The 22491-nt window shown below is 42.8% G+C and overlaps 1 protein-coding gene across 15 annotated transcripts in view; it reads left to right on the top strand.

Moving 5' to 3' along the window:
- The window catches only part of LOC138758057 (uncharacterized), a 356156-nt gene that overhangs the window by 221362 nt on the left and 112303 nt on the right, over positions 1-22491 (top strand). Inside the window, exon 10 of one of the 15 annotated variants that reach the window (XM_069926424.1) lies at positions 22198-22342. The exons of 13 other annotated variants lie outside the window; for them this stretch is intronic. In XM_069926424.1, coding sequence (XP_069782525.1) covers positions 22198-22277 — 80 coding nt within the window. In that variant the 3' untranslated portion in view covers positions 22278-22342. Of the gene's footprint in view, positions 1-16794; positions 17022-22197; positions 22343-22491 lie in introns of those variants that run through there. One more of the 15 variants, XM_069926425.1, reaches the window with a different exon arrangement.

Below are 22491 nucleotides of genomic sequence, written 5' to 3'. Positions count from 1 at the left end.
GACAGATCCAAGGTGCTCAACAAAGCGATCTCCCAGTCTACATCCAGTCTCTCTGATGTAGAGGATACCACAGCAGGAGCACCGGATGCAGTAGATGATCCCTGCAGATTCACAAGTGAAATGTTGCCCTGAATCATGGTGAGGGAGGAGGTGTGGGTGTAAGTGGAGCATCTCCTGTGCTCACAGGGGATATATCCCAAAGGGACAATTGGTGGGGAGGGAGAAGTGTCAAGGGAGTCACAGAGGGAACAGTCCCTGTGGAAGGTGAAGAGGGTAGGGGAATATGTGTCTAATGGTGGGATCACATAGTAGGTGGCTCCTTTAGCAGGGACTAATCCCTCCGTGACTCCCTTGTACACACTTCTCTCCCCAACAATTGTCCCTTTGGGACCTACCACTGCAATTGCAGGAGATGCTCCACGTGCCCACACCTCCTCCCTCACCACTATTTGGGACCACAAACAGCCCTTCCAAGTGAAGGAGCATTTCACTTATAAATCCATAGGAGTAATCTACTGCATGAGTCTTTTATACATTGGAGAGACAAGATGCAGACTGAAAGATTGCTTTGTTGAGCGCCTCAGCCCTGTCCACCACAATAGCATGGAGCTCCCAGTGGCCACCAAATTCAATTCTCCATCCCATTCCCTCTGGTCTCATGTACTGCCAGACTGAGAGTACCCATAAATTGGAGGATTAACACCTCACCTTCTGACTGGGCACCCTCCAACTGGATGGCATTAATATTGACATCTCTGGTTTTCATTAAACCCAACTTACTTCCTCCTTCCCCTGTTGACCCTCTATTCTGTCTCCTTTCACACAGCCATGATAAATTCTACCTAGTCCCTTATCACCTCCAATTACCATCTTTTGTTGGTCTGGATTCCTCCCCCATTGTTTGAATTCAGACTTCCTGATATTCCTTCCCCCCACCCCCCCGCCCCGCCCCGCCCCCGAAGAAGCGCTCAGACCTGAAATGTCGGCAATATACCATTGTCAGATGCTGAAAAGACCAGCTCAGTTCTTCCATCATTTTGGTATGTTTAATCCATCCTTCTCAGGCAACTGTCAGAAGATGAATCAGACTGTTCACAACTTTGGCATAATATTTAAACAGGAGGTGAGCTTCCTACCATGTGTCCACAACACGAGTAAAGCCATTGATTTCCACCTGCAGAGTATTGCCAGACTCATCCTACCTCAGCCCATCTACTGACAAAACAATTATTCATGTCAATGGCCCCTTAGTCCTTCACTTTTTCTATCATTCTGATGTCCTTTAAAACTTTGCTATTCCTATCCTAACTTGAACAAAATGCTGTTTAATCATCATTTGCGTTTGTTGACCTATATTTTATCTTGGATTAAGCTATGCCTCCATTTCAAAAAATTATCCATTTGGTTTTCAAATCTCTCCGTGATCCTCTGTTTCACTGGCCTAATAATCTTCCCTGGCTCCTAACTTTTCAAGATACTTAACCAATTCTTTCAATCCTCTTGCCTGTCCATCTATTTTATAATGTCTTCAACGATTGAGACCCTGATTAATGGAGTGTCCCAATTCAAGCAGCAGTGGTTGTGTTCAAGGGCAATGATACAATGGAGGAGAGATGAAAATATTTTGGCCACTGACTCAAAATAAAAGTAAGTTTATAATTGTACACCAATTACACATAGATGGAGGGGAAGTTCACAGAATTGACGAACGTTCTTGAGTGGCCTTTGGGTGCCTCAATTATCATGATCAGCAGTTGATGACATCCTCCATTAATGGAAACTAAATCAAAGTTCAAGGTCAATTAGCCCATTCTTTTCCCTCATAATATCACAGAAAAAATTGATATAATTGGCTTTACCAACAAGCAAACTATCAATCGCCTGTTCTAAGTTTTTCTGTAAGTGAACAATCCTACAAGCATACCTATTGGAAATGCTACATGATCATGAGGTTAAAAAGTTGAGGCCTTCCTTTGCAGTCCCTATTATAGGTTCACTTTGCAGATCCTATTGTGCAGTGTGCTGTTGTTTGACAACTCCTGTCAGGTAACCATGACCCTTCCAAAACATTATCACATTGAATAAAACTCATCCTGCACCTGTATTCTTGTGTGGAAAATGTGGGCTAGTTTCTTGATCCTCCTCTGGAGATGTTTTAATGCTGGTTGTTTCTGCTTATTCTCCTACTGTTCATCATGATCATCAACTGAAAGACAAAATTTGGGAGACAAGGCAGCATCCATGCTGACGAGATAGATCAGAATGCCAACACTGATACCACATGTCTAATTGGCTAGCAGATCTTACAAAATTACTATGCACATTGATGAACCATGCCTTTCACTGATGTAAACAGAGTCAAATTTTCAGCCTCCTCCATTGCTGCTGTCATCCCACCTTGTTTCAAGGCAAGAGAAACACAAGATAAAGACTCCTGACCCAAAATGATAATTGCGCATTTCCCTCCCTGCAAGCTGCCTGATCTGTTGAGTTAGCGGGCTTCTGGTTGTTTCATGGCAAATTCCATAAAGGGCTATCCAACAATCTGCTGTTGGAGTATCAAAAAGACCCAATAAATATTGCTTTTATTGATCCTCTAACTTATTGACAGCGTGGTGAACTGCTGTACACTCTGTAATCTGGCTCCACCCTGTCCTGCGGCTGGACCTGTGTCTCCTCCGTCTTGACCCTGTATAAAGGTTCCAACACCACAACCCCTCCCCAGAAAGCCTAGGTCACAGCACAGGATGACCTTCAAGTTTATTGTAAATAAAAGCCTATAGATCTGTAACTCTAGTCTTTTGAGTTATTGATAGTGTATCAGACAGCCAACTCTGCCCATGGGAAATTCTCACTTACAGCTTGATTCGCTGGAGTTAAATGCTGAAGTTGGAGACTTGGAATCAGCTTGTCAAATTTGCTGCCATTTTTGCTGGATTTAACCCTCCTCCATTTCCCAAATGCATAATTGTCCTGCAACATAGATTTCAGAAACTGGTATGATGAGTTAAACACACTTTGATAGCAAGAATTGCACCGAGTCTACAATAATCCTTTCAAAACTTATCAGTTTTTTAAAATCAGTCATCCCAGGATGATTATTACATATTTAATTCACACTTCCAGTAATTAATCAACTTGAATGCAGACTCATGTTCAACAGCTTCTTGCCAACAGAGAGAATACTTTCCATGATTTTGCTTTTCATTACCTGGCCTCCATTATTTATGATATTTTAAATGATCCTATTAGATATTGGACCCATGATTCGGAGCCGAACAGGAGTGTGGGTATGACAACGGCTCTGTATACGCTTATCTTTGTGAGGTTTTTCAGTTGGTTGTTTTTCCAGACTCTTTTGTGTAGTCTTCCAAAGGCGCCATTTGCCTTGGCGAGTCTGTCTCCGCTCTATCCTCAACATTCATTGGAGCGACTTCATCCCTAACATCGAAATACTCGAGATGGCAGAGGCCGACAGCATCGAGTCCACGCTGCTGAAGATCCAGCTGCGCTGGGTGGGTCACGTCTCCAGAATGGAGGACCATCGCCTTCCCAAGATCGTGTTATATGGCGAGCTCTCCACTGGCCACCGTGACAGAGGTGCACCAAAGAAGAGGTACAAGGACTGCCTAAAGAAATCTCTTGGTGCCTGCCACATTGACCACCATCAGTGGGCTGATATCGCCTCAAACCGTACATCTTGGCGCCTCACAGTTCGGCGGGCAGCAACCTCCTTTGAAGAAGACCACAGAACCCACCTCACTGACAAAAGACAAAGGAGGAAAAACCCAACACCCAACCCCAACCAACCAATTTTCCCCTGCAACCGTGTCTGCCTGTCCCGCATCGGACTTGTCAGCCACAAACGAGCCTGCAGCTGACGTGGACATTTACCCCCCTCCATAAATCTTCGTCTGCGAAGCCAAGCCAAAGAAAAAAGAAATTAGATATTGATTTTTTAAAAATTCTTATCTAATTTTGCAAAGTTTATATTAGAACATATAATATTACATCGCAGTACAGGTCCTTTGTCCCATAATGTTGTCCACCACAATCATTTAATCCTTCCCTACCTCGCACAGATAACTCTTTATTTTTCTTACATCCATCCCCATCTTTTAAATGTCCCTGTTTTATCAGCCTCCAGCACCACCCCTGGCATTGTATTCTAGCTACTCACCATTCTTTATGTAAAAAGGTTTCCTAACATCTCCCCCAATTCCTTCCTCCATTCACCTAAAACCAATGTCCTCTGGTATTTTCCAACTAGTTAGTGTCAGGAGCTGTATTTTGTTTCAGGGGCATTTATAAGTGGTGCAGTGTGGAGCCAGGACTGAGCAACTGGGGGCAAGGTTTAAACAAGATTTGCAGGAGGATGGGAACCAAAGTGAAGGGGCAAAGAAAGTAATGGTTGGTACACAAGTAGAGACAGATGGCTGAGAGTTTGTGTGGAAGGACAGGCAGATAGGGCAAAATTTCAGCGACGGGGATGAGTTGCAATGCAACAGAAAGTTTTAAAAAAGTAACAAATATCGGGCTAAAGGTTTTGTATTTAAATACATGCGGCATAAGGAATAAAGTGAAAGACCTTGTAGTACAGCTACAGATTGGCAGATATGATGTTGCTACCGTCACAGAGTTGTGGCTAAAGGTTGGATGTCATTGGGAGCTGAATATCCAAGGAACACAGCATATCAGAAGGATGGGCAGGTATGTGAGGGAGCCATCGTTCTGTTGTAAGAAATAACATTAAATCATGAAAAAGAGGTGTCATAGGATTAGAAGATACAAAATCATTGTGGGTTGAGTTAAATGCAAGGGTAAAAAGAAACTGTTGGTAGTGATTATACAGACCTCCACACAGTATTCAGGATGTTCACAACAAAGAAAAGGCGGGTCATTAGGACATTGTTTATAAAAGTCATGGGGCATTTTAATATGCAAGTAGATTGGGGGGAAAAAAAATCAGGTTAAAACTAGATCTCAGGAAAGAGAAATTGTAGAATGTCTAAAAGATGGCTTCTTAAAAGAGCTTGTCACTGAGACAAGCAGGGAAATGGCAATTCTGGTTTGGGTATTGTGTAATGAACCAGAGTTGATCATTGAGGGAATGGTCATAATTTGCCCTGCAGTTTGAGAGGAAGAAACGAAAATCAGATGTGTCAGTATATCAGTGAAATAAAGGGAACTACAGAGGTATGAGAATGGAACTGGCAAATGTTAATTGGAAAGTTACACTGGCAGGGTGGATGGGTGAGTAGCAATGGTTGGAGTTTCTGCAAGAAATAAGGAAAGTACAGAACATATATTTTTGTTTAAAAAATGAATTGAAAAATGACGCAACTGTGGCAGACAAGAGAAGTCAAAGCCAAGGTAAAAGCAAAAGAAATGACATACTAGGAAGCAAAAATAAAGGACTGGGAGACTTCTAAAGTAAGGAAAATACGAACTTTGAAAAGAGGCTAGCAATAATATCAAAAAGGATACCAAAAGCTTTTATAAGTATATTAAGAGTTAACGAGGGAGTAGATTATAGGACTGAAAGTAAATAAAGCTGGAGAAATTATAATGGCAGACAAGGAGATGACAGAGGAACTGGACAAGAATTTTGCATTAGTCTTCATTAGCAGTATATTGGACTTTCAAGGGGGTCATGGAAAGGGGCATATGCAGTCATGATCACCAGAGAAGGTGCTTTGGAAACTGCCTCCCAGACCAGATTTCAGGTTCTGAAAGAAAGATTGTGAAGGCACTAATAATGATCTTACAATAATTAATAGATCCAGAGGAATGGAAAATTGCAAAGATTAATCTACTATTTAAAAAGGGAAGGGGGCAGCAGAAAAGAAATTATAGACCTGTTAGCTGAACATTGGTGGTTGGGAAGGTGCTAGAGCTGATTGTCAAGTATGAGGTTTTGGAGTACCTGGAGATGAATAACAAGATAGGCCACAGTCAGCATGGTTTGCTTAAGGGAAAATCTTGCCTGACAAACCTACTTCAATATTTTGATGAAACCACAAGCAGGCTAGATAAAGGACATGCATATTTGGACTTTCAAAAGATCTTTGACAAGATGTCACACATGAAGCTGCTTCAAAAAATGAGAGCATATGGAATTACAGGAAATATATAAGCATGGATAAAGCATTGGCTGATCAGTAGGGAATGGAAAATGGGAATAAAGGCGTCCTATTCTCAGATACTGAATATCAGTGTTGTACTGTAGTGGTCAGAATTGGAGTAACTTTTTATTTTTAAAACTTTGCACGTTGATAATTTGTATTGCTGAATAAATGACTTTGTGGCTAAGTTTGCAGATGATACAAAGGTAGGTGGAAGGGCAGATAATGAGGAGGAAACGGAAGCTGCAGAGAGACTTTGGAGAATTGACAAAGAATTGGCAAATGAAGTACAAAGCTGGAAAGTGTTTGGTCATGCACTTTGGTAGAAGGAATAAAAGAGCAGACTATTGTTTGGCACTGGAGAAAATTCAAAGGTGCAAAGAGATTTGGGAGTCCATGCAAGATACCCTAAAAGGTCAACTTCCATTTGAGTCATTGGTGAAAAATGTAAATGCAATGTTGGCATTCATTTCTAGAGAAGTAGGATTATAAGATAGGGATGTGATGTTAAGGCTTTATAAAGCACTGGTGAGGCTTCACAGGGTATGGGGTAGTTTTGGGCTCTTTATTTAAGAAAGGATGTGTTGGCATTGGAGAGGGTTCAGAGAGGATTTAGAAGAATGATTCCTGAAATTAAGGGAATAGCATAGGAGGAAGGTTTGACAACTCTTGGACTGTATTCCTTAGAGTTGAGAAGAATTGGGGGTGGGGGAGAAACTCAGAAACATTTTGAATGATGAAAGGCCTGGACAGAGTAGATGTAGTAAAGTTGTTTCCTATGGTAGAGAAGTCAAGGACAAGATTGAAAAGTGCCCGTTTAAAACAGAAATGCAGTGGAATTTCTTTAGCCAGAGTGTGGAACCTCTGGAATTTTTTTTTGCGTAGAGTCCAGGTTGGTGGATGTATTTAAGGTAGAGATTTATAGCTATCCGAATAGTCAGGATATCAAAGCTTATGGGGAGAAGACAGGGGAGTGGGACTGAGCTGGAGAATGGATCAGCTCAATGTGGAATGGCAGAGTAGACTTAGGCCGAATGGCCTACTGCCCTATATCTTCTGGTCATGGTTGCTATTGTCACCCCAAGAAAAAGGATCTGGCTATCCACCTTATCCTCTTAAAATCTTAAATACCTCTATTAAGACACCTCTCATCCTTTATCGCTCCAAAGTGAAAGCCCCAGCTCAATCAATTTGCTTCATAGGTTTGTTATAATGATTTCAAATAATCCTCATTTTGGGAAAAGAGATACCATATAATGTTCTCTTTTGTTACTGTATCCTGTGAAACATGCACAAATTAAATCACCAAGAATATTTTGTTCATAAATTAATCATCTTCCCTGGCATTAACTGTGAATCTAAAGCCAATTACCCCAAAGGGAATTTTCACCAATGGCTGTAAACCTCAGCCTTTACTTGTATAGCATGTGCCCTGCTTATAAATTTACATCTTAGAAAACCAGTCAGCAGCTGCTTAACCTTGTCACTGGAATTTTCTTTGGAACTCCAGCTGCTGACTGGTTCATGTCTAATGAGACCAGCAGCGAAACCAGCAGTCACTAAAAGTGACTTTCCTTGCATAATTTTGCTTTGTTGTGATTTGTTGCTATAGAGATTTTTAATTTCAAGTCCTTAAGCAAAGTAGAATTAAGCAGTTTCATTGTATGCTCAACAATAGCTTACGATCCCCAGCTAGATATTGTCCTTGAGTTTTCAATGCATTTGTCCCAACTGCATTGGATATCAATGATATCCTTTCTTGTATAGCCAGGATACACAGCACTCTTGGTTGGCCCTCAATTTCCACTTTCAAAGAAACAGTTGCATTTTGATTATTGGAAAGTAAAGTCTCTTGATACAATAAGCTGATTTCTGACCATCTAGTGACCTTGTACCACCTCCTCTCCATTCGAAGAATTGTATATCTCATAAATAGAAGCAGGAAAATAAATAACATTTATAGTTCTGGGAATTATGCATTTCTTCGGTTGCTTGCAGCAGTGTACTTGACTATATTCTTATTTCTTGAAACCGCAAACCAGTTCTGGGATGTTGTTGAGGGACAATTGAGGAGCCTATGCAAATTTGAGGTGAAACATGAGAGTCTGCAGACATAGTGATTATAGTTTATATTAAAAAAAATTAAAATGCTGGAAGAACTCAGGTCTCGCAGCATCCATAGGAAGAAGTAAAGACATATTGTAGTTGGCCGAGCGACCGCGCAGGTGGATGGGCTGAATTGCTGCAACAGTCGGCCATCCCAAAATGGTGTAGGTCCTCCTTCACTACTGAGAAGCCAGTGGTTGACGCCATGAGCGCTAAGGGAACTCTTCCCCCCCCCCCCCCCCCACTGCTGTGTGGCGCACTTCTGGCTGAGGAGTGACACAGCGACATACTGACATCATTTCCGGAAGCCATTGCATACATCACCGGAAATGGGCATTCCCCACAGGGCAACGCAGCAAATTCAAGTAATAAAGTCATTTTTTCCCATTTGCCCTCGTACTGTGTGGACATCTCTTCATCTTGTAGAACTGCCGTAGCAGTTGCTACAGTGGTGACCCAGATGGTTCCAACATCTTGGAACCTGCATCAGAATGCAAGAATCCACTACTACTACAGTTGCAGCAGCTTTGACCAATGCAGTGGGCATGCATTTACCCGCCCTTCTAAGTGAAGCAGCCCAGGAACTGGCAGCATGAGATGCTGGCCTTAGCGAATGGGAATAGACCGTTTCTTTGAGGCCCTGTTCCTCTCCAAGTTGCCAGTACACGTTTCCTCAGCCGTTTCGTACATGGATTTCTGCACCCCACACCAAGTAACCAAGGAGACAGACAGACTCTTCTGCACCACACAGCAGAGCTCCCTCCACATGCAGCCTGTCTACGCTGTCAGTGCCGCCATTACGACCAGCCCACCGGAAACCCCAACAGTAGCCGTGGCACAGCAACAATGTGACAGATGCACAGTCAATACTGTTTCCACCACTGCTGATGGGGCCAAAACGCACCCCACTGTGCTCATACCCCACGACCAAACCTAACGGCTACAGGAAATGGGCAAGCCAGCTGCTAATACTGGCCTCTGTGGTTGGCGCTCTGAAAGGCCTACTCTACCTCAGAGACCAATGGATGAAGAGGGACTTCCTAGTCGACACAGGCACAGAAATCAACCTCATCCCACTGACGTATTTTGAGGCCAGGCACAACCCCAAGGGCTTCCCCCTGCAAGTGGCCAACTGATTCTCCATCCCGAGCTATGGGACCTGCCTGGTCACCATACACGTTGCAGACACTGTCTTCCAGTGGGAGTGCACAGTTGCAGCAATGGGACAGACACTACTCAGATCGGATTTCCTATGGGCACACAAACTGCTGATGGACATGACGAGATGCCGGTTAGTGAATGCAACCGCGTTCCACTCTTTCCTCCTTACCTTGCAGCCACGTTCTTTCCTGCCATTAGGGATCCACGCCCTGGACCAAGATGAGTACACCCACCTACAGGCCAAGTACCTGGCCTTACCGGACCCAAACTTCCATGACTAACCCACCACATGGTGTGAAGCACTACAGAGACCGCTGGGCCTGGCACCTCCCGCAAGACAAGCTCCAACAAGCCAGGGCCATGGAGGAGCTGGGGATCATCTGCTGTTCAAACAGCCCGTGGGCCTCCCCACCACACATGGTGCAGAAGAGCTCTGGCACCCATGCGACAACTACAGGCGGCTGAATGACGCGACAGTCCCAGTCAGATACCCCATTGCACACGCCCAGGACTTCGCCACAAGGCTACAAGGCTGCTGAGTTTTCTCCAAGGTGGACCTCGTCAAAGGATACCACCAGATCCCAGAACACCCCAGCGACATTCCAAAAAAATGGCAATCTTCACACCCTTTGGCCTTTTAGTTCGTGCAGATGCCCTTTAGACTAAAAACATGGCCCAGACATTCCAGCGACTAATGGACATGGATGGCAGGGACCTCGATTTTATCTTTGTCTACTTAAACAGCATGCTTGTCACCAGCTCTGACACCAGCACTCACAGGATGGATCTGATCCTCCTGTTTGACAGATTGCAGCAGTTCAGGCTCACGGTGAACCCTGCCAAGTGCCAGTTCAGCTTAGAAACAATAGATTTCTTGGGACAATGCATCACATCGGGGTCACCACTGTTACAATTGCTGCAGCAGCGCTGCAAAATAAAGAGGTCTACATAGTACGAGGGTGAACCAAAAAACTATTATTTGAATTTGCCATTTTGCCATATGGAGAATACCCACTTCCGGTGATGTATGCACTGACTTCCGGAAGTGATGTCAGCACATTGCTGTGTCACTCCTCAGCTGGCAGTGCACCACACAGAAGTAGGGGGTTCCCTTAGCTTGCACATGGCGTCAACTGTAGGTTTATTCTTGGGTTTGCTGACTGTTGCAGTGATTTGGCCTGTCCAGTGTACGCCAGACACCACAGAAGCCTTCCACACCAACGGCACTGGCAGGGGCCATGGTGTTAGCACACCCAGACCCTACCTCCCCCTGCCCCTTACAACTGATGCGTCAGAGAGCAGTTGATGCAGTGCTGGAGCAATGGGTTGATGAGCACTGGCACCCCCTTGCTTTCTTCAGTAAACACTTTCAAAAACCAGAGCTAAAACACAGCGCATTCGACTGTGAGCTGTTGGCCCTATACTTGGCGATATATCATTTCCGGTACATGCTACAGGTCAGACGCAGAGGCCGACTGCCCAGAGACTAAGTTAAACCGCCCAGGGAACGACAGCAATTCTTGCGGGGTGGGGGGGGGAGGTGGTGGAGTGTGCCAAGCGACCACACAGATGAATGGGCCGAATCGCTGCAACAGTCAGCCACCCCAAGATGGTGCAGGTCCTCCTTAACTACAGAGAAGCCACTGGTTGATGCCATGAGCGAGCTAAGGGAACCCCCCTGCTTCCATGTGGTGCACTGCCGGCCGAGGAGTGATGCAGCGATGTGCTGGCTTCTAGAAGTGACATCAGCGCATAAGTCATCAGGTGAGCATTCCCCATGGGGAAATGTGGCAAATTCAAATAATAAAGTCAGTTTTTTAGTTCACTCTCAGACTCTGTGGACGTCTTTTCATTTCATAACTGCCACAGCAATTGCTACAATATAACCAAAAATTTGGGCCAGAGCCCCTCTTAAAAGTATAGCTGAACAAAGGGTTTAGTCCTGAAAAGTTGGTTACATATCTTTACCTCCTGTGGATGCTGCAAGAACTGCTGAGTACCTCCAGCATTCTTGTGTTTTTACATATACACAAGTTTGGGAATCATCTCTCGTTGGTTAACAAGCTGCAAGTGCAAACAGGTGCTGCATGTTTTTCATTTAAAGAAGCTGGAATTTAATGGGCTTCTACACAGATTGAACAAAAACATACAATTCTGAAATACTTAGCAAGTTAGGCAGCATCTGTGGGAAGAAAAAGACTATGTTTCAGGTCAGAGACCCTACGTCAGAATTAAAAAGAATGCGTGTAAAGCTGCAGGGAGGGTGGAGAAACTGAATGAGTGTATAGAATAATACTGGAGTGATCCTGGGTATGACTTTTGAAAGTTTATCTAGTACAGTGGTTCTCAACTTTTTTTCTTTCCAGTCACATTCTTCTTCTTCTTTGGCTTGGCTTTGCGGACGAAGATTTATGGAGGGGTATGTCCACGTCTGCTGCAGGCTCGTTGGTGACTGACAAGTCCAAGGCGGGACAGGCAGGCACGGTTGCAAGGGAAAATTGGTTGGTTGGGGTTGGGTGTTGGGTTTTTCCTCCTTTGTCTTTTGTCAGTGAGGTGGGCTCTGCGATCTTCTTCAAAGGAGGTTGCTGCCTGCCGAACTGTGAGGCGCCAAGATGCACGGTTGGTTGGAGGTGATATCAGCCCACTGGCGGTGGTCAATGTGGCAGGCACCAAGAGATTTCTTTAAGCAGTCCTTGAACCTCTTCTTTGGTGCACCTCTGTCTCAGTGGCAAGTGGAGAACTCGCCATATAACACAATCTTGGGAAGGCGATGGTCCTCCATTCTGGAGACGTGACCCACCCAGCGCAATTGGGTCTTCAGCAGTGTGGATTCGATGCTTGCGGACTCTGCCAGCTCGAGTACTTCTACGTTGGTGATGAAGTCGCTCCAATGAATGTTGAGGATGGAGCGGAGACAGCGCTGATTGAAGCGTTCTAGGAGCCGTAGGTGATGCCGGTAGAGGACCCATGATTCGGAGCCGAACAGGAGCGTGGGTATGACAACGGCTCTGTACATGCTGATCTTTGTGTGTTTCTTCAGGTGGTTGTTTTTCTAGACTCTTTTGTGTAGTCTTCCAAAGGCTCCATTTGCCTTGGCGAGTCTGTTGTCTATCTCGTTGTTGATTCTTGCATCTGATGAAATGGTGCAGCCAAGGTAGGTAAACTGGTTGACCGTTTTGAGTTCTGTGTGCCCGATGGAGATGTGGGGGTAGCTGGCTAGAGGACCTCAGTTTTCTTCAGGCTGACTTCCAGGCCAAATATTTTGGCTGTTTCCGCAAAATAGGACGTCATGCACTGAAGAGCTGGCTCTGAATGGGCAACTAAAGCGGCATCATCTGCAAAGAGTAGTTCACGGACAAGTTGCTCTTGTATCTTGGTGTGAGCTTGCAGGTGCCTCAGATTGAAGAGACTGCCATCCGTGCGGTACCGGATGTAAACAGCATCTTCATTGTTGAGGTCTTTCTTGGCTTGTTTCAGCATCATGCTGAAGAATATAGTAGAGGGTTGGTGCAAGGACGCAGCCTTGCTTCACGCCGTTGTCAATGGAGAAGGGTTCGGAGAGCTCATTGCTGTATCTGACCCTCAAAGTCTCAAAGAGAAAACGGTCTATTCCCATTCACATACCACCTTAAGAAATCCCTTACTAATCACAGAGCACCACGATGGGATAGGGATTACTTAAAGTGGTATGTGAGTGGAAAGAGAAAGGCTGAAAACCACTGGTCTAGTTAATTCATGAATTGGGGTAGAGTGTCTGAACATAAACAAAAAGGATCTGGACACAAGAATATGGGAATTGCAAAATGCCAAGCAGGTGGACTTGGTCAGCAGGTCAGGACTGGGCTGATCCCAGACAGAAAAAGAATGATGAACTAATATTAAAGTGGATCACTCTAATGGACCAAGAAAGCAGGTTACCCAAAGCTGCAGAATTCAATATTGAATCCAAAAGGCTGAAAATATATTGGTATTCCTCAATCTTCCATTGGGCGTCATTGTGATAGTGCAGGACATAGACTGGTCAGAATGGCCATGGGATGGAGAATTAAAATGAAAGCCAACAGGGAGCTCAGGATCATCCCTGCAGATGGAACAGATGTTTTGCAAAGTGACTACCCAATCTGCATCTGGTTTCTCCAATGTAGAGGAGACCCATATTGTGAACATTAAATGCAGTTCACCAGATTGGAAGAAGTGTAACTAAATCATTACCTCACTTGAAAAGTTTGCATCACTGGATGACAGAAAGGGAAGAAGTGAAAGGATAAATGTTGTATTGCCTGTGGATTACCTGCTGAATATTTCCAGCATTTTCTGTTTCCAGATTTATAGCATCTACAATTTTCTTTTCTCCGCCAGCTTGATTTTAGAGAAATACTGCTTTTGCCAAGAGTGCATATGGATGGTAGCATTATTTTTCAAAGGATAGGAAAACTATTGCTGCTTCTCTTGGCCTCTTAAGATTTCCCCCAAAACCTTACTTGCGGCCTTTTACAAGACAACTTGCCAACGATTACCCAATATGGTGCAAACCGAGTTCTGTGTTTGGAACCACATTATTTGCATTTCTAAATGGTCTTCTACATGAAGTCATTCTTCGCTCTCTTTGCAGACCCATTTGAAAACTTCATCAGTCTATCCTCAATGCAAGGTGGCCACAGTGCTCTTTGTAAATATGCAATTGTTGATAACCTATGCAATGAACAGCCAGGAGACAAAAATGAATGTATTTGATTAATGCCTATGATTGAACATATTAGCAACTTGATATTTTTAGAAGGAAGCAACTGATGACCACAAATTGAGGATCCATCCAGAATGTACTGCAGAATTTCTCATGTGTGATGTACATGATAAAGACACTATTTTGTTCTCTCACACCAAAATGCAGATCCATTAACCTCATTAGAGCACAGCCCTCAGATACCTAATTTGACCCATTTCAAAGTGGTAATGTAAATACTTGTGCCTTTATCCAATTTGATGTTGAAAATATGAGGTTGATTTGCTGACTTAAATTTTAATCCATCATTTGTAAAATGAGTGGGTTGGTAGGTTAACTAAGTGTAATTGGGTGGCATGGGTTTCATGGGCTGGGTTTTTTTTTTAAGTGCGTCATTTGCTGTAGAATATGGAGGCCCAGGCTTGTTGTGGTGGCTATTATATTGATATGGTTTGTCCAATTGAATTTCTGGTCAGTGATTACCTTCAGATGTTGATAACAGATTCTCCAATGATAATGCTAATTAATGTAAAGGGTTAGATGTTCTGAAGTTGGAGAGGGTTCAATGGATGATTCTAGGAATGAAAGTGTTATATGAGGAGTGTTTGACAGCTCTAGGCCTATATTCATTGGAATTCAGGAGAATGAAGGAGGATCTCAATGAAACATTTCAAATGTTAAAGGCATGGACTAAGTAGATGTAGAAAGGTAATTTCCCATGGTGGGAGAGTAGACGACAAGAGGGCACAATTTCAGGATTAAAGGGTATTGGCTTTGAACAGAATTGTATAGGAATTTCTTCAGCCAGCGGGTGGCAAATCTGTGGAAATTGTTGCTACAGGTGGTTGTGAAGGTCAAGTCATCGGGTGTATTTAAGACAAATGATAGTTTCTTGATTAGCCAGGGCATCAAAGATTTATGGGGAGAAGGCCGGTCAGAGTGTGAAAATGAATCAGCTCATGATTAAATGACAGGCAGACTCGATGGGCTGAACAGACTATTTCTGCTCCTCTGTTGTATGGTCTTATCGGTTTTCTCTCTTATTGGGGATAATCATAACCTGGCACTTTCATGGTGAATTTTAATGACCTTTCATCAGTCCATGCCTGAATGTTGCATCATTTTTGCATGAATGCTTTTTGTAAATGCTTCATTGATAAACAAAATATTGAATATATGCCTCCATTGTATTATTAGAAAATCTATTGAACACGAGATGAACAGTGACATCAGAACAGAAATATGTCTCCACAGTACATTGTTGCTTTCACTATTCGGCCTAGTTATGAATCAAAGGCAGCAGAGGGAAGAATGAATTGAGAAGAAGAAATGCTTCTGTAAATTAGGGTGGGTGAAGTGAGGAGGCCAGATAAGCAGGAAGTAGGGAAGGTGGAGGTTTGGTTGATTTTCATGGGAAGAGTAGAAGAGAGGACACAATGAATTTTTGGAGCATTATGGGGAGAACACCAAGTGTAAAGAAGGAGTGGGCAAGGAGTAGTTTTAGGAATATGGCCATTAATACTGACAGATTAAATCTGAGGACAGAAGTCTGAATTGGAGCTGAAGAGAGGAGAGCATTTCACTTAGAGAAGTCAGTGAAAGGATAGGTGCGAATAAAAGGTTTAAAAAAAAAGTCAGTGAACCAAATGTGTTCCCCGTCAACGAAAAAAAATTACAATTTAACAATTAGTATATCTACAGCAAAATTTTAATTAGCTGATGAATTTACATCAAATATCTTGGCCCACCACACACCTTACACTGGATACTGGCATATCCATTCCCTACCATTTCCCACACAATATAAATGAAATATTGTAACTATTCCTTGGAAAATTTTTCAAGTGATTAACAAATGAACCTTGCAAATATTAAATGTAGAACCAAAATCCAGAATGACCAACAATTTAATTGCAAGGAATGAGGAAAGCTCTCTGCAAACTTCCAATGTAAGAAGAATGGAACATTTCCATTTTTACTGCTGGTGACCCTTTCCTTTAGCCTAGCGGCTAACCATAGGTGTATTTTCAGAGATACCACAGACTTTTCAGCATTTTTACAGGACCAGTGGGTATGAGGTCTGGGTACTAGATCCATTTATAGAACAATAGAACACTACAGGCTCTTCAGCCCATTCATTTATGCCAAACTCTTATTCTGCCCAGTTCTGATGACCTGCACCAGGACTAGAGCCCTCCATACCCCTTCCATTCATGTACCTATGCAAATATTTCTTAAATGCCAAAATGTAGGCTGAATCCACCATTTCAGTTGCAGCACTCCACACTCTCACCACCCGGTATGAAAAATTCCCCCCAATATTCCTTTTAAATTTTTCCCTTTTTGCCCTTCACTCACGTCCTCCAGTTCTTGCCTCACCCAACGTCAATGGCAAAAACCTGCTTGCTTTTACTCTCATTATACCCTTCATAATTTTAAATACCTCCATTAAATCTCTCCTCATTCTTCTACACTTTTAAGAACACAGTCCTGACCTGTTTAACCTTTCCCTGTAACTCAGTTACAGAGCAATTGGATTTTCTACTCAACTTTTCCCTCGCTTTCTGTAAACCAGTATGCAAACCAGGGTCTAAAAACAACCTGGGGAAATGGCTTTTCTTCAGTATTGGTTTTTAAAAGAAAGTTTTGTTGTTAAAAAATTGTTTCCTTTTTCCACAGTAATTCAAAATTCATTCCTGTAAGTCATTCAGCTGCCAGGCATTTGAAAAGAATGGTTTCCATTGAGAGAATATTGAGAATTCATTCGGTTTGGCAGTCGGGGGAAAGAGGTGTGTGCCAGCAGAGGAGCAGCTTGTTTTGCATTCAGCTGTTCATGTCTCATTTGTCTGCCAAATAATCAGTCCAAACTAATGCAAGAGACGAAAGACTATTTCCTTCCACTTTCTCAAGTGAGTAGGCTTCCATTTAAGAGATTTTATTCAGGTTCACATTTCACAGAGGTGACTGGGTGCCAGAGTGACCCTGCTTTATAGGAAACTATCCCCTAAAATGCTGGAAGACAGTTAAGCGAACAAAAGTTATTTATTAGAAAAAGAACTTATGGAGAGAGACCATTTCATTCTGTACATCCGCAAAACTGCATAGCTCAGCTCTTTCATTCCACTGGCTTTCAATATCCTCTTCATTCTGCAGTTTATAAAAATGGCTTTCTAATCCATATAGTGCCCATTTTCCATGCATAGGGCCATTTATTTTTTTTAGCCACGTTCTATAATTTTCCTGTTCTGCCTTTTGTTTTGCATTTCACCTCATCACTTTGCCTACCAGCCAAATAGATCCATGGCAGATGCCATCTCCCCAGCTCTACAAACAGCCGTGGAAAACCTGGATGCCAAACTACTGTTTATAGACATCAGCTCCTCCTTCAATACCATACTCCTTAGCAAACTCATTCCAAACTTGGGGATCGAAGCTTCAGCACCCTCCTCTGCAGATGGATCCTTGACATCCAGCCTAACAGACTGCAATAAGTGAAAATGAGCAACAACATGTCCTCCTCGATCACACTCGACATTGGCACTCTTCGAGGATGTGTACTCAGTCCTTCTATATCCACAACTGTATAGATAGATGCCATTCCAACCCCATCTTCAAATTTGCCAATGACACCACAGTAATAGGTCAAGTATCAAATAATTGATAAGACGGAATACAGAAAAATGATTGAAAGTCTACTGGCATGGTGCCAAGATAGCAACCTTTCAATATCAATAAGACAAAGGAGATAATCAAATAATTCAGGAGAGGGAGGGGGGCAGAGTCCACACTCCTGTCCACAATAATGGTGTTGAAGATGAAAGAAAAGGTCTTCAGAATAAATATCTCCAAAGATCAGTCCTGGGACAAACATATTGACACCATGGTCATTAAGTGCCCAGCACCTCTATTTTCCTGGAAGAGGAAGGAAATTTGGCACCTCTTCCTTTTCCATCAACAACTTCTACAGGTGCATCATCAAAAGCATACATGTTGGATGCATCACTGTGTGGTATTGGAGCTGCTCTGCTCCAGATTGTTTGAAGCTGCAGAAAGGAAGCAAATCCAGCTCAGAAAATAATGCCAACTTCTTTTCATGCACCTTTCTCCTCTGCCCAGGAAAGGAACCTAACAAGTTGAAAAGCCCATCACACCCCACACTTTCTTCTCCCATCAAGAAGGCTTAAGAGTTTGAAAGCATGCACTAACATACTCAAGGACAGTTAGTTCCCTGCAGTGATCAGGCTCCTGAATGAACCCCACAACAGCCCTGCAATGCTGTACTTTTTTTCCATGCTAATTGATCTTTTATTGCAATCCTGTATTCTGCAATTATGGTTTTTACATTGTTGTAGCAATGCAAGAGAAAAAGAACCATATTTAGTATTTTGTCATTAATGAACTAAAGCTTAGTGAAAACTTGGTATATAAAGTTCCTTTTTTTGGCCATTACACATTTATAGCACCTGTGCTCTATCCATAATGTTATATGGAACAACTAAGCGGAACTCAGCTCTTTTCCCTTCTTCCCCTTCCCATCTATCACCTGCTAGTTTGTGGTCCTCCCCCTTCTTATTTAGGCACAGCACCTCATATTCTGCATAGATTGGCTACAACCCAAAGGGCATGAACATTGAATTGCCCAAATTCAGGTAACATGCTCACCATTTGTCCCTTTCCTCTTCTGGTATATTCAGGTTTCTCACCTCCAGTTTTTTTCCAACCTTACCTCCTGCAGTCCCTGTTACAGACTTTATTTCCCCTCTCTCACCTCCATTTTTAACATTTTAATTTAAGCATACAGCATGGTTATAGGCCATTTTGGACCACGAGTCAATGCCACTCAATTAACCTACACCCCCGATACATTTCGAATGGAGGGAAGAAACCCAAGCCCATGGGGAAAACCCACGCAGACACAGAGAGTACAAGCTCCTTACAGACATTGCAGGATTCAAACCCCAGTCCCAGTGGCTGGCGCTGTAAAGGCGTTACGCTAACCACTACACCATTGGTGCCCATTTTTTACTCATCACCCACTAGTTCTTCATCCCTCCCCCTCAGTTCCCATTATTTGATTCAACATCACTTTCCTATCTTATCAACTCCATTATCTGGAGCCCTTTGTTACCTCCACCTATCACCTTTCAGCCTCTGTGGTTATCTCCATCCTTCCTTCACCTGTCTCTAGCTGTTCATCAACCCTTCCTCGCCTGGATTCATCTATCACTTACCACATCCTTCTTTGTGACTTCTTAACACTTACTAGCTCCTCTCTACCTTACAGACAGGATGAAGGTCATCAACCCAAAACACCAACATTTCATCCAACAGTTACAGCCTGACATACTGAGTTCCTCCACCTCTTTATTTGTCATCCTCCAGATTCCAGCATCTGCTGTCTCTTTTGCTTGATATTTCTAGTCTGGTTATGGAGTGTTTTGCAGTTCTGTATTTTTTTTAAATCTAGAGGAAACTTTGTCTCCAATAATAACTGTCCCGAGGCTTGACTCAGATTCCACAATTTATCTCTGATAAATAAGTTTTTCAAATCTGCAAAACAGTTGTGGTCTACTTGTCTTAGGTCCATTAAATGATCCTCCTTTCACAAAGAAATGCCTAATCATGCATTTCATTTGAAGGTTTATGGCATGGTACTGCACTTACAACCAATGAGAGATAGTTGTGTTTATACTTTTTCAGGTTTATCTTGCAAAGCCACCTCAATTTATCATATGAAGGTTTCTCTTCACTGTTCGTGATTTTTAGACTGGTTACTTCTCTGGAAATCGAAAGACTCGTTTATGTGTTCCACGGTGTAGAATTTCATATGAATCATACACCTTGTTTTCTCTTGGAAAAAACAAAGTGCAGGATTGAGACCTTTTATTAGGACAGAGGGCAACGGGAAGTTACCCAGACCAAAGGTAAAGGGTAGGCAAATGATTGGTAGAACAAGGTGAAGAGGGTGATAATGAGCAGCGAGAGCAAAATTGAGAGAGGGATGGTGGAGGTAGAGCAAGAGGCTGGATACCTTCTCTCTCACTGCCATCCAGGGATCCAAACAACCTTTCATAGTGAGCCTCAGAGGGGTCTTCAGATCCCATGAAACGAGTGTGACAGCAAGTGATGTTCAATTTCAAGGTACCTTCTAAAAGGGAGACATATCCATCCTGAAGAATAGGTTTTCTTATTGCAATGAAAATGCTTTGCATGCTCTGGATTAATATTGAAGTGTGCTTTGTCAAGGATATTTAATGTCCTATGCCAAAAATATTTCCTGTTCATCTCATGCTTTAAAATCTTACATAAAGCAGTGTACAGGTCAAGTTACCCTTGGGACTAAATAATTTGTGTTTTTTTGGGGATCTAAGCAGCACAGAGGCATCAGTAGTTAATAGCAACAACAAACAATGGCAGGCTTTGAGGGCCAACATGACACCACAGTGGAAAATTAAAACAATGTTTTCTATTTACCAAAAAAATGATCTCACTTACAAAAGAAGACCACCTCCCCACCAATCCCAACACCTCCCCACTGCTGCTGCTGCCAGTCCCAAAACTTCCCTGCTACCGGTCGGTGCCAGTCCCCAACCTCAGTCCCCGCTCCTGCCCAGGATGACACCACATCAGTGTTTAGAACTGAGTTTCTGTTACTGACTCCAGATGCAGCTGATGCTGAAAACTTAGACCCAGCTCTGTTTGGCATAGTCTCAGCCAGAAGCAAAGATGTCACTTTTTCTTTTAAAACGTGTTATTGTAATCAAACTGGTGCCAACAGAGCTTCAGAGCCCCACATGGGCAAGGAAGGTATTAAGTTTTTTTCACTTTTGACATGTTAGTGCAAACAAAATTGTTTGTAGATCTTCAGATCAGGGGTACTCAAACTGTACTGCCAAAGTTCTGATTAGCCACTGAAGTGTCACTATTGGGTGCATAGAAAGCCACCGAGTCACATTAAGGTGTTTTAATGCCGGGCCTCTGCCTCAAGGCCAGCTCCATCTGTGGAGAAAAATTTGAACATAGCTTTTTATGGTGCAGCCCTAAAAGGCCACTCCTGCACCTCCTATGAAGAAAAGTGCCATGTAGTGCCCTCCAGAGTTTATGGAGGTGGGGCGAGAAGTGCAATGGCCATCTTCGTTACCCATAATCCCCACACAGCTGAAAAACCACTCTGCGTTTCCCAGAGCGGTTCCAGTTGCATGGGAAATTATGGGTAATGAAGACGGCCATTGATTATTCTTCCAGCTTTTATGCCCAGCACTGCCCCTCTGGCTCTTCACTCCCCTCTTGCATCCATCAGACTCCTCGGCTCTGCTTCTCCATCTCCACTCCTCAGTGTCTGTCCTCCTTCCTTCCGAGCCGTGAAGCTCAGTACACTGATCCCTTCACCCTCTGGCTCTGGTGGCTTGGTGGGCTCAGATTCTCCTTGACCTTGCTGGGCCTGCGGCTCCTCGCAGCAGCGGTACATTTATGCGTGGCAGAATGCTCCGTTCCACTGGTGGCATTAGGTTGAAGAGGGAGCAGAGTCGGTGCCTTGGAGCTGTTTGTGGAACATTTATGATGGCAAATCCTGCAATGCAAGGGCGGAGAATCTCCACCTTTATAGTCACATTTTTTTCACTCTATAAAAGGGCCTATAGAAAGCCATTGAGCACAGAAACACATCTTGGTTGCTTAAGGATGTGAGGTCCTTTAATGAATTCTATTAGTAATAAATGCAGGAAGAATAACTAATGATAATTCAATTATGATTGGGAAGAAAATATCAAATCTACTTTCAATACTTTGATTTTCTTCAGAAGTAAATAAAATACAAATTTCAACACAATTCCTCACCAGGTATCCCTCTTAATCAAGACTAGTGACTGTACTACTGAAAGTAATTGAGATTGATTCCAGGTAAAGTTGAAACCATTCTTCCTAGAGAAATGGCTTCTGTGGGAAAAATTCCGAAATTTTTTCATATTTTAACTAGACTCTTGTCTGAAGACCTTGACAATAATTGCTGTACAATTTGGATACATTCAAATATATCACATCATGGATTCTTTAAGTTACTGTTGGCATTTTGTTTGGTTGCAGGGTACCAAGTAAAAAGACGGAACTTGCAAATATCAAGCCCTCATTATTCAATGCATGAACAATCTAGATGTCAGTCATAAAACATTGAGTTGTAAAGACAATTCATGATGGAACCTTGCTTATTGCTCATTTATAACTAATTAAGAACCAACATTAAATGGACAAAAGCTTCTGTTTCAAATTACATTTGAATAGTGATTTCTAAAACTTTGCATTGATGAAAATATTAGGATTTGTTCTTAAAAGAAAATAGTTTAGGATCAACTGGACATTTGTTTCATTCCATAAATGGGA

The sequence above is a fragment of the Narcine bancroftii genome, chromosome 3, assembly GCF_036971445.1.
Source record: "Narcine bancroftii isolate sNarBan1 chromosome 3, sNarBan1.hap1, whole genome shotgun sequence".
NCBI classification, from domain to species: domain Eukaryota; kingdom Metazoa; phylum Chordata; class Chondrichthyes; order Torpediniformes; family Narcinidae; genus Narcine; species Narcine bancroftii.
This window is presented reverse-complemented; position numbering and strand designations above follow the sequence as displayed.